This window comes from Apaloderma vittatum, unplaced genomic scaffold (assembly GCF_000703405.1).
Source record: "Apaloderma vittatum isolate BGI_N311 unplaced genomic scaffold, ASM70340v1 scaffold2060, whole genome shotgun sequence".
NCBI classification, from domain to species: Eukaryota; Metazoa; Chordata; class Aves; order Trogoniformes; family Trogonidae; genus Apaloderma; species Apaloderma vittatum.
The window spans coordinates 13,193-25,797 of record NW_009694863.1 but is presented as its reverse complement, the minus strand read 5'-3'; the positions used below and the strand labels follow the sequence as shown (position 1 = coordinate 25,797).

Here is a 12,605-nt window from a genome sequence, read left to right as displayed (position 1 = left end):
AGGATGTCATGTGGGACAGTGTCAAACTGTAGAAGTGTGAAACAAATTTTTTTCAGCTGAGCACATGAAGACAGTAGGATATGTGTATTTTCATTCTTAGAAGTTGATTTAAATTGCCTTAAGAGCGGCTATGTGATCTCTTGTGAGAATACTGATAAGGCAATATGGTCATGGCTTGCCAGGAGCTTCTCCTTACTATTCTTCAGACAATCTGTAATGACTTGTCATCAGCCTTTCCAATATATATTTCTTCTGCAGTTAGGTATTACATTTAGCCTTCTGTAATTAAGTTAATCTTCCTTTACCTTATCAGTTTAGAAATGGAAAATTTGAGTTTTCTGAAATATAAACGGTATTTATTTTTCCCTTAGAATTTCAGCCAGTCGTGTGAATGCTGTGTCCCTCTTCTGTCTCCCTCTTGTTACTTTGCCTGATCTGACTCCATTGCTGGAAGCTCTCCTTCTTTACCATGGAGGTGCATCAAAAGAAATTCTCAGTTCAGAGTTTCTGGAGGCTGTGAATGATGCCTTTTTAAAGTAAGTAGCATTGTCTGTATGATTTTTTTTATGCTCGATTCATAAAGATTATTAATTCAATTACAGTATTTTCTTTGGGTTTGTATTCTGAATGCACTGTACATCTTCTGCGTTCTAGTAAAATATTTGCAGTTGAGTAGGAAAGCTCAGGTTGTAGGCCAAAGCAGAATTCTGTACTGCTCATGTACAAATTGCGGCATAACATCTTTAAATATTGGCTGGAACTTTGTCCCACCTTTTGCTAAAATGGAGACTACAGTCTTCTATAGATTTTAGGAATTTTCTGAAAGGTATGATTACTTCTTGTATAAATCTTATTTACCTTTCAGAAAAGTGTATCAACATTCCAAAGTTGACATGTTGAGAGCCATTTTTATTTTTCTATGCACGAGATAGATCCTTATGTTTGAGTGTTTCCATATTTCTTTTTGTTTTTTTTCTGTGAAATTGTCTCTTAAGATTTCAAATTCTCCTGGGTTTTAGGAGATTATTTTTGATGAGTCTGAGAGAAGCAATTTGTAAAATATAACTTTGCTTTTTTTTTTTTTTGATAAAATCAGTGTATGGATAAAAACTGCCTGAGTGAATGTGAACATGAGGAAGATTGGCTATGCCCAGGAAGGAAAGATATCAGGGAAAGCACAGCCTACTTCTACTTGAGAGCTTGTGGCTGAGAGAGTTGTATTATAAACAATTTTTTTCTGTATACTAGAAAAGGTCCTTTGGGAACACTTTATCTCATTTATCCATTTATCTTCTTTTTAATCAAAGTTTTAATTGCTTCCATCATAATTTCTGAGATACTCCACTGAAGACTGTTGTATTGTTCCATTGACAGCTCCAGTAAAAATAATTAATGGGAAAGTATGATTACTAGTTTGTACACGTTACTAGAAAGCTGAGGAAAAGAAGTGAGAAAGAAATGTGAATGTCTGTAGTGAAAGTCATATTTGTCTTTCATAACTTTAATCTGCATGCATTCCACAAGCTTGAAAAGCTTTCAGAGCAAATTCGCAGGTTCAGCACAGATGGTCTGCACTGATGTCAGTAAACCAATGGGCAATCCATCATGACATATTTTTCCCACTTCATAATATGAGTCAAAATCCTTTAGATGGTCATGAAAGGTTGTTCTGACCGAAATAAACATCCCTTTGCTTAACTCTTGAGCTACTTGTTTATCACAGTGAATAAAAGTAATTGAGTTCATATAGCTTTTTACTAAGTGACTCTGGCAGGACCCTTGGCAAAAGTGTGTGGTTTTCCTGAGAACAGATATAGGGTTGCATGTGCTTTGCATGGTATACTCCTGGCCTGTCACAGAAGCTCATATGACCTTAATGTGAATGTAGTTGTATTTTAATATTTTCCCCACTTTAACAATTAAATTCTGCATTCCCTAATTCTGTCATTGTGTCTAGAAGGAAAACAAGTATTAAAAACATGGGTGAAGCCTGCTCCAGGAAATAGGGTTACTAATTTCTGCTTGTATTTTTCTTTTTTAGCGGTAGCTTTAGTTTGCATGTACTCTCTAGAGTAATTTCAGGTTTTTTAATTTTAACTTGATTTAAGACCAAGGCACATATTTATTGTTATTTATATTTTTATTTATTTTTAACCATTTAATTTGCAACTACCATGATAGCTGCAAAATATTCCATATTCCGAGATGTTTTGTGCTGTGATAATCTCTTCTTGCATGGTTGTTTTAGTACATTTTATTTGTACTCGTCCACACACAAGCTAGTGTGTTGTCGCAAAATAAACTGTACCTTTTATTTCCTAGTGATACAACACTACACTTCAGCTGAGCTATAGCTGAAGGTTTTACCTGAAGAGATAATTACTTTCTTAACCATTTATCTTTTAAAAGGGTCCAGTCAGTGTTGGTGGGCTAAAGACTTACCTCTACCTCTTTTTCTTTTTTGAAATTTTTTTTTTTTTTGAATTTTTTTATTTCTCTACAAAGACCGGTAATGCTTTGATTTAGCCAGCAGTAATATTATCCAGGACCTTCCTGTTTATCTGTCAGCTGCTGACACTTTCTGAACAGACCTGCAGGAAGCAGTCTGGGTTTGAAAGAGTGCACGTGTAGGGCAGGACCTTTCTCTAGAGAGGAAAGGAACTCCAGACTTAAACCTTTTGTTTCCATTTCCCACCATCCACCATAAAGAAATTTTTGAGATTTAAAGACATGTGGCAAGGTTTAATTTGTAAATGATTGTGATTCTCTGTTATTATTTGCCATTATTATTTGATATTGAATAGAGTACTGTAAAAAATAAACCTTCTCTGTCTTGTTGCAGAGTTGTCTTTGTGTCTTCTTTCTTGTGCTTAAAAAAAAGGTGCATTTTTTGTCTTTCTTCCAGTTTCTCAAGGAAAACAGTGTTTTTCTCTCTCAACCAGGAGGAAGATATCTCTCCCTGAATCAGCTGTCTACAGCCTCTGGCTTCGCCACTTACCAAGCCTTGAAAAAGCTACATTACATCTTTTAGATCAGCTGCTTTCCGTTCAGCTGAATTCACTGGAAGAAGTAGCTTCTATCATAAAAGACTCATTACTGGTATGTGCAACATGTAGTACATTTGATACTGCTCTTTTTGTGCTCTTTTCATGACAGGTCCCAAATACATCAGCATATTTGATAGAAAAGTCTGTCATGGCATATAACTTGCTAATGCAAAGGCAAATCTTGAGTCTTGCAAATGTCACTAATTATTTAGTTTTTATACTGAAATAGTAGAAGAGAAAAAAGATTTCATCAAGTGATGAAGAATGAATGAGGACATAAGAATCTGAGTAGCGGAGGTGATGTGTACCTGCATCTGTCTTAAAACAATAATAAACTTTGGTCAGGGGTATTTGAATATGTTTTTACTTCAATCTCTATGCCTTTGAGAGTTCAGCAGTTTAAGCAATTGAAATTCCTTGTAGATTATTTTACTATGGACTTCTTGGTTACTTGCTTTGCAAATCTGAATTTGTTTGTAAATCTGAACAAAATTCTTAATACAAAACATTGGCAAAAGTGTAATTAAAGTTTGTGTTCAAAGGCTATGTTAGGCAGTTCACTAAAAATCTTTCCTGTGAGAAAACGTGACACAATGCCTTTTCCAAAATAATGAGCTAATTTGCAACACTAAATTCAAGTTTAAATGTTAATTACAGTGTGAATTAGCATGTATGCTATGCACTTACAGATTTAATAAAATGTCTAGAACTAAAAAATTGCACGTAATCTTATTTTCAGCCAATGAAACTGCTTAAAGAGCAGGTATTCCAGGTAGGAAAAGAATGATACCTTTAAATATTTTTCATTTCTAATTTAATCTGCAAATTTCTGTTTTCAGGATCCATGATAATACTTGCAAATTTCATAATTGCTTGGCATCAACAGCACTTCACATGTCATCTGGGGATCTAGGTATTTCACAAGAAAAGGCTATATAGAAGGCCTCTGCCTAATTTTTCAGTGTCAGATACACTATGAGTTGAACACAGTATATGTTACCACATGTGGCTGAGGAAAAAAAAATAAAATATCTGGATTATATATAAAAAGAAGTAAAATATTTCATTATTAGTTTATTGTTGGTTTTTAAGAAGGTTCATATTTACCTTGTCTGCACATCCTGATCTATGGAAAGAATCAACATCACTGTGCTGGCACACTTATGTTGTCCTTACTTGCCTCTGCTCCAAAAACTTCGTGCTTTCAAAATAGATATTCCCAGAATGGAAAGACCAGTGCAGCAGCTTTAAATGCTGGTTTAGAGAGGACATCCTGTGGACAAAATGTAGAACGAATGGAGGCATGGAAAGAGAGCAGTTGACAAGGGGGAGAGTGCATAAATGGGAGCTGGTGTTCCAATTAAAGACAACAGGATGGGGCGCTTCAGAGAGAGAGTATAGAAGGAAAAGGTTTGATCTAGAAATTGTGTTCTAAACCACTTAATGATATTTTGTATAACTTGTACACGGTGCTGTAAATACACTTGTGTGACATTAGATCAGTAAGCACTTCAAACCAAACAGTATGGTTGATTTAGCCTGCCTGAAAGTTATTTGAATATTTATTTAGGAATGTGGATATGCATTTTTTGGCAGTCAGATTATGTTATTTTTAGGATATGACCTCAGTTGACTGTGTGGATATGGTAATAAAAAGTGGAATCGTGAGACAAAAATTGGTTTATACATTTTTTTTCTTTTTGGAAGCAAACCTCTAGAGTTCAAATAAGCAGAAATATGTTAGTGATTGTATGATAAGAAGGAACTTTCAATAAGCTCTTTCATAATACATTATTTATCTAAATATAGTATCTTGATACAGTCACTAATCTGTGTATAAATGTTTTAAAGATCTGTGCTGCCCAAATAGTTTTAAGCCACCATACTTCCATTATAAAAGAAACTTACTATACAACACTCTTATATTTTAATTACAAGAGTAATTGTAGTGTAATGGTCCACTAACTTGCATTGTATATGGTGTGCTAGAATAGATTTATGGCTAAAATGGAATTAATATTGGAAATTCTGTAGTTATACAGAAGTAATAAAAACAGGAGAAGTGGCCATCACAAATAGTCTTTCAGCTTCTTCAGAGTTTGGAGAGTGAGTGGGTGTCTTCCTTTCTGAAGTGTCTTTAAGACTTGTATGGGTGTGTTAGCAACTGCAGTTTAGACAAACCCACATATTAGAATTTTATGCGTTACTAGAAATGCATAGATATGCGTATAAGCAGATTTTTAAAGCTCTGGTGTACCAATGTCATTTATAGTTTGTGTTCCGTTCTTAGATAGCTTTCCAAAGTAGTTTTCTTTCTTTCAAAGTTACATAGAAAGAAAATGCAGTAAGTTGAGAGGGCTCAAAATTCGTTGGTTTCTCCTTTATAAATCATCAGTTACCTGTTGTGTTTTGGTTTTCCACCTTGTCGATTTTCCCAAGTCCGACCTGGTATGCTGCACTCTGCAATTAAAGCTGTAGCTGTGAGGTCTCCCTTGCTGTTACCTTCTCCTCCACATTACAGAGCAAATACAGCTTTAGTGGGTGATGTGGTAGTTGACTGATGGTAGTCGGTATGGACGAAACTGAGGTATTGTTTCAGAGAGCCCTTGTATCTCCTCTTTGGGGCTCCTCTGTTGCGGCAGCCGGTGGCGAGTTCACCACCGAGCACAACCTTAGGGAGGCGGTGATCCTCCATCCTGGAGATGTGCCCTGCCCAGCGCAGCTGCGTCCTCAGCAGCACGGCCTCAATACTGGTGACCCCTGCCCGTTCAAGGACAGTGACATTAGTCACGTAGTCAGTCCAGTGGATATTTAGGATTGTACGGAGGCAGCGCTGATGGAAGCGTTCGAGGAGTCGCAGGTGGTGGCAGTAAATGACCCGTGATTCAGACCCATAGAAAAGAGCAGACAGTACAGTGGCTTTGTAGACACTAATCTTTGTACTTTTCTTCAGGTGTTTATTGCACCAGACTCTTTTATGGAGTTTTCCAAAAGCTCTGTATGCCTTTGCTAACCTGTGGTCTATCTCTTTGTCAATCTTACCATCCAAGGAATTGGTACTTCCTAGGTAGTTGAACTGCTGGACTGACTTAAGCTCTGGTTTGCCTGTGGTGATGTGGGGATATTTGACACTTGGTATAAGAAAAAATTGACATTTCTTATTTGTAATCGATAAATATAAAGTACAGAAATACAGGTAAACAACTGCAATATGGCAGTGTAGTAGTTTCTTGAAGCTAGATATGTTTAACTGTAGAAATTCTGTGTCCAATTAATTGTATGTTAATTTGGAAGTCAAGAATTGCCCTGTTGCAGTGGTCTTGGGCACAATTTGTTTCCATATGCTTACTTATGGTTGTTGCAGAGCATTCTGTGATGTGAATAAAGCACAGTATATGATTATTAATCTGTTCTCCCTTGTGCTTCCTGTAAATAGACATGTATTTTTCTTCTTTCTTTATTCAGATCTGGCTCTGTATTATAAATTAGTTGTTATGATTCTTCTTTCTGATAACACAGATACAAAAGTAGTACACTTCTATAGAAATTTTGTGTATGCAATACTCTATGTTATGGTATATTTTGCCCATTTTATTTCTTCCAAAGATTCCAGTGGTTTTGTGTTTTGTTTTGGTTTGTGTTTTTTTTTCTGAAGAGATACGTGTTCTTAAAATGTGTAATCATCACACATGCAGCTCCAGTTCCCAGTGTTTGGATCTTTTCGGTATGGCATGTGCTGTATGTAGTATGCATGTTTTAAAAGTGATGGAACAAGTTCCTGGTAGACAGTACGTTTGGTTTTCCGAGCTTTCTATGAAACATATTGCAAAGCCACAGATAAGATTATTGAAGTGTAAAAACCTTCTTTATTTTGAGAAAATAAGGAGATAGTGTCAACAGCAAGAAAATCCTAATAGAATCTCTCCTGAAATTGATAATCCCTCCCAAACTCCAGAACTGCTGCTGGCCACAGCAGAGTTGTGCTGCCTGCTCTAGTCCTCTACACAACAGGCACATCTTCAAATCGTCTTGGAGACTTTTGTGCTATGATAGCGTTCTTTGAATTCTTGTAGATTCCATGCATTGATAAAAATCTTGTGGAATTAGGTAACAGTGGGTTTTCGGGTTCTGGGCTTAGAAGTTTTTTTGTTTTCCTTTTTGAATACTGGGGATGAAATTCATACTGATTTCAGTAGTGTAGACTAAATACTAGCAGCTATTAACTGAATTCATGAGTACAGTGGATTCTGCTGTCTGTCAGGAAAGGGTAGAGAGTTGGAGAATTTTTCATTGTTATATCCAGTGTATCTATTTTGGTCTTGTTCAATAGATTTGATCTTGATACGTGTAGCATGTGCTGATGGACCCTCTCTAGTTTATGTTCAACCTGTCTTAAGCAACAGTAGCTTGGTGCATCATCATGGAAGTCTGTGAGCAAAGGCAAGCTGGCTGAAAAGCCAGCGAAGTGGCTGATAGCCCACAGGACCGAAAAGCATACTTCACCCTTTCCACTGTTTGAATTGCAGAATGATTGGGGTTTGAAGGCACCTCTGGAGACTAACTAGTCTACGTTTTCCTTTTAAAAGAAAGAGATGAATGCGTGCCTCTTCTTGTCTCCTCCAGCCATGTTTTTTCTCCCTTTAGCCGTGGAAGTTTGGTGAGCAGCCCTGCAGCAAGCTGCATGCTTTTCTTCACACGTCCAAACAACTGGCTCTAAGTACTGCCCAGCGCTACATGGCCCGTGTTCAATGGTACCGCTTAGCCGCAGCCATGTGACAGAAAGGGTGGTAAAATGGGAAAATGCGCTGCAGATTAAGATTTCCCATATGGCAAAGACAACTGTGAGAAACAAGGAGCTCTTCTAGACAATTTTTTTTAAAGTCTGTCCGTTTATTTTCTAAGATTATCATACAGGGGTCACATAAAGTCTTCCTTCTCCCTGTGTGCAATTAAAATGAAGAAAAAGTTCTATTCTAGCTGATATTTTTCTTGATACAAAAGCGTACAAGTTTTCTTCAAAATGCTGCATCAGGCACTTGAAGCTGTTACAATAAATGCCGTTTACAAATGCTATTCCTTCCATGCATCCTGAAGTTTATGGAATGCATTTTCTTACACATGCATTACTCTAGATTGTTCAAGAGCCTGTATTCTTGCCAAATCTGCAGGTGCTAGCTTTAGAAACACGAAGTATGAATTTTTTTTTTAACTTAGGCAAATATACTCTGGGGAATGTGTAAGTAATTTTTTGTTCTTGGTGCTCTGTAAAAGCCTTGTAAATCTTAGACATAGGATAAGAAAGTAGTATGTTCAGTAGTGCATTTCTTAAAACAGTCCTTTGTGTAGTAGCATGATAAAAACTGTCACTAGTTAAAAAACCAAAAAACAAAAAAATCCCAAAAAACCAAAAAACAACAAAATCCCAAAAAACCAAGCTTGATACATTAGCTTGTATTAGCAACTCTGAAATTCGCATAAGGAGATAATACAGTGAAAAATGTCTTGGGACAAAAGGTGTGTGATAGTGTTAAAGGTGATAAAATAAATTTAGTTTCTGGAATTTTATTTTGAAGATGTAGCACGAATCTCAACACACATCCAAAAGGGATTGTCTGTAAAGAGGAGAGAAAACTTTTCTGTAAATCTATTCACTGTCTCTTGCCTCCAGCAACTGCGTGCAACAACCTGTTCTTTCTGTCTGCTACATTCAGTATTTTTAGTGATCTTTGTCATAAACAGTTTGGGATGCCAGGTGTTTGCGTTTATCAGCTGTTTAGCCTGCTTGATGTCGGTGTGGATCTTCCATGATCTTTACGTACTTGTTTTGAAGAAACTAATCCTGAGAAAATCTGAGGGTTTAGGAAGAGATTTACAGATCTGAGATTTACAGTTTAATAATTGCAGTCTAATGGCATCAATGAGTTAAGCTGTAAATTATCGAGTGGCAGTTGCTCGAGTTGTTTCTTAATTAATGACTAATTTTCTTTCATTTGTTTATCAACAGCCACAAGCAGCAAGCCATCCTGCCATTTTCAGAACTGTTAATGAAATTTTCAAGTAAGTGTTGAAATTATAGTGGCAAGATCTACTGTAGGTGATCTTGCTCTGGCAGGGAGGTTGGACTTAGATGGTCTTTGGAGATCCCTTCCAGCTCCTACTGTACTGTGATTCTGCAATTCTGTGACATGTTTCAAATGATCAATTTAAACATTAAGGCCTTCTTCATGAGAAGGAGCATTACAGTCTGGGATGTGTTATAATTTCAGGATGTATGTTTCTTGATCTGGGATATATTATAATTTCAGGATGTGTTTTTCTTTACATGTATGCCTTAGTGTCTGCTTCTGAGCAATAATGCTGCAAATGATGAAAAATGGTAAATATCCTGTGAACATTGCATAATAATCACAGATGCAGTTGACTACACTGAATTTTAGACTTTTAAAATTATAATTTATTTTGTACTTCAGTACAGATTTGTGGGCAATGTATAGTTTTGTGGTGAAAATTATAAATGCTGATATGGCTTGGCCCATGCCAGCATGAAGATGGAATTTAGCTGAAACATTTGCACTTACTAGTATTGCCTCTTTTATATTATTTTAATAGTCTTCAAGATTTATATCAGATATGCTTTTAATGGCATTAAAATATTGATCTTCCTGTAGTCAGTTTGGTTTTGAATGAAGTAAGATTATGCTTAAGCAATATATATTGTTTGCCACATGGGGGCTTCCAGTCCTTTGTACTGAGTTTTCAGTGGCTTTTTCACTTCACCTGACTTACTATTTTGTCATTCTTTTTAAGTAGATCTACTGCTGGGGTTATTAGTTTTACAGTTTCGATACAACAATAATATATTTAGTAAATTACATTCTTTGTTCATCAAGTGTTTCCTCCTTAAGAAAAAAGGGCTTCCGAGTGCTGCAGGTGTTTGGGGATATTTGTGTGTTTTTGTGCATGTCTGCCTTTGTGCAGGCACTAAAAGAAGAGTCATTGGTGCAGAAACCAGACTGCTGTATGGTGAGAGTGGAATCACTTAGCAGTCTGACAAAGTACTAAAGTAAAATGCATGACTGTAGGCATGGGAATAGTTGCTCTGAAGCCAATAGGAGTGTTCAGATGCCAAATTTGCCTAATTAAGTTGTGGTAAACTCTTTCTTAATCTTACAAGTTTTTTTCCCCCTATCAGTAGGGTAAAATATATGTGTCTGCATGCATATTGTATATACTTACTAAATAGATTATTTTTGTAGAAGTTGCATGGGTTTTTTTAAAAGTAAAACCAAGAAAACCTACAAAGTTAGTATTTCTGTGAGTTCCCACACTGGCGTAATAAGCTCAGACACAACTTGAATCTCTAACATACAAAGAATATACCTTTTTTTTTCTTCATTTCTATTAACAGTGGTGTGGCAAGAAGACTAATTATTTGATCTGTCATAATCTAACTTTTCAATTCTTAGGAATGCACTGCTGGAAACTGGTGGAATTGCAGAAGTTATGACCATAATACAAGTGTTTATGCAGCTCTTCCTTCAGGCTCATCAGAATGAAAACAAGCAGGTCAGTCAAGAGCTGTTTCTTAATTTCACAAGAAAAGAGCAATTCTGTTGTTAAGGATGGTGACTGAATATAATCAGCTAAATAACACCTCTCCACAGCTGTATCTATACATGCTAAAGTTCACTTCAAACATTTTCAGCTGTGAATAAAGTTATAGTGTGAAACCATTATGTAAGAGGAATTTACCTGACTTTACCGTAGAGTAATCCTACAATGTAAACTGTACAGTTCCTCTGGTCCTGAAGTTTCTGCCTGTGTAGTGGCCATAGAATCATAGAATCACAGAATGGCCTAGGCTGGAAGGGACCTTAGAGATCATCTAGTCCAACCTCCCTGTCATGGGCAGGGACGCCTCTCAACTAGATCAGGCTACTCAAGGCTCCATCCAGAGAACACACCCAGGGGGGGGCCAGCCACAACATCTCTGGGCAATTTATTCCAGAGTCTTGCCACCCTCGTACTGAAGAATTTCTTCCTAAGGTCCAATCTAAATCTATTCTCCTTCAACTTAAAACCATTTCCCCTTGTCCTATCAGTGGACACTCTTGTAAAAAGTCCCTCCCCAGCCTTCCTGTAGGTTCCCTTCAGGTATTGGAAGGCAGCTATTAGGTACCCCCAGTCTTCTCTTTTCCAGACTGAACAATCTCAGCTCCTGTCCTCATAGCAGAGGTGCTCCAGCCCCTGGATCATCTTTGTGGCTTCCTCTGAACACACTCCAACAGATCCATGTCCCTCTTATGGTGGGGGCACCAAAACTGGACGCAGTATTTGAGATGGGGTCTCACAAGAGCAGAGTAAACAGGGACAATCACCTCTCTTGACCTGCTGACCACGCTTCTCTTGATACATCCCAGGATGCGGTTGGCCTTCTGGGCTGCCTGAGCGCACTGCTGGCTCATGTTGACCATGATCATGATCATCTTTGATAGAAAACATGAAAAAACTTGGATGCATTTTTCTTTTACTGTAGCAAAGTTTCTGATAGTACATGAAGCAGAGATAATAACCTCATGACAGCAGCACAAGATGTAGCCCCAGGTTGGGAATGACTGGGAGGAGGATGCAAGTAAAGATTCCACACCATCGGACACCCAAGAGCTAATAATGTTAGCAAAGGATGCATTTGCTTTAGCATGAAAATCCTTCACCTACTGGTGTTTCAGCATGGGCTATTGCCCAGTTTTTTGAAGTGGTCTGAAATGTTACATTTCCTCTAACTTGCATTCAGTTTAATTCATGGGAATCTAATTAAGGTATTATCTTCAATATCAGAATTTAAGATCCTTTGCTTCACAATTTAGGAATCAGCTGTAATGTTAACTAACAGTTGGCATACAAGAATGCAGGCACAGGCTGCTTCCAAGTGCAAGGTCCTCCATTGGGGTCAGGGCAATCCCAAGCACCGATATAGGCTGGGCAGTGATTGGCTTGAGAGCATCCCTGAAGAAACATACTTAGAGGTACTGGCGGTCAAGAAGCTCAACATGAGCCGTCAGTGTGCACTTGCAGCCCAGAAAGCCAATCGTGTCCTGGGCTGCATCAAGAGATATGTGACCAGCAGGTCGAGGGAGGTGATTCTCCCCTACTGCTTCACTCTCGTGAAACCCCACCTGGAGTACTGCGTCCAGTTCTGGAGCCCACAGCACAAGAAAGATATGGACGTGCTGGAGCGTGTCCAGAGAAGGGCCACGAGGATGATCAGAGGACTGGAGCACCTCTCCTATGAAGACAGACAGAGAGAGTTGGGGCTGTTCAGTCTGGAGAAAAGAAGGCTCCGAGGAGATCTTATAGTGGTCTTTGAGTATCTCAAGGGGGCCCACAGGAAAGCTGGTGAGGGGCTTTTTAGGATGTCAGGTAGTGATAGGACTAGAGGGAATGGATTAAAGCTGGAGATGGATCAGTTCAGGTTGGACATTAGGCAGAAGTTCTTCCCCATGAGGGTGGTGAGACACTGGAACAGGTTGCCCAGAGAGGTGGTGGAAGCCCCATCCC

The 12,605-nt window shown here is 38.0% G+C and overlaps 1 protein-coding gene across 1 annotated transcript in view; it reads left to right on the top strand.

Annotated features, from left to right (window-relative positions):
• Nucleotides 1-371: 371 nt before the first annotated feature.
• FANCC (Fanconi anemia, complementation group C) overlaps nucleotides 372-12,605 on the top strand; it is a gene marked incomplete at both ends in the record, with an annotated part of 23,675 nt that continues 11,441 nt past the window's right edge. The window contains 4 exons of the mRNA XM_009868998.1: nucleotides 372-536; nucleotides 2,943-3,099; nucleotides 9,052-9,104; nucleotides 10,514-10,613. Of these exons, the coding sequence (XP_009867300.1) occupies nucleotides 372-536; nucleotides 2,943-3,099; nucleotides 9,052-9,104; nucleotides 10,514-10,613 (475 nt within the window). The remainder of the gene's footprint in view (nucleotides 537-2,942; nucleotides 3,100-9,051; nucleotides 9,105-10,513; nucleotides 10,614-12,605) is intronic.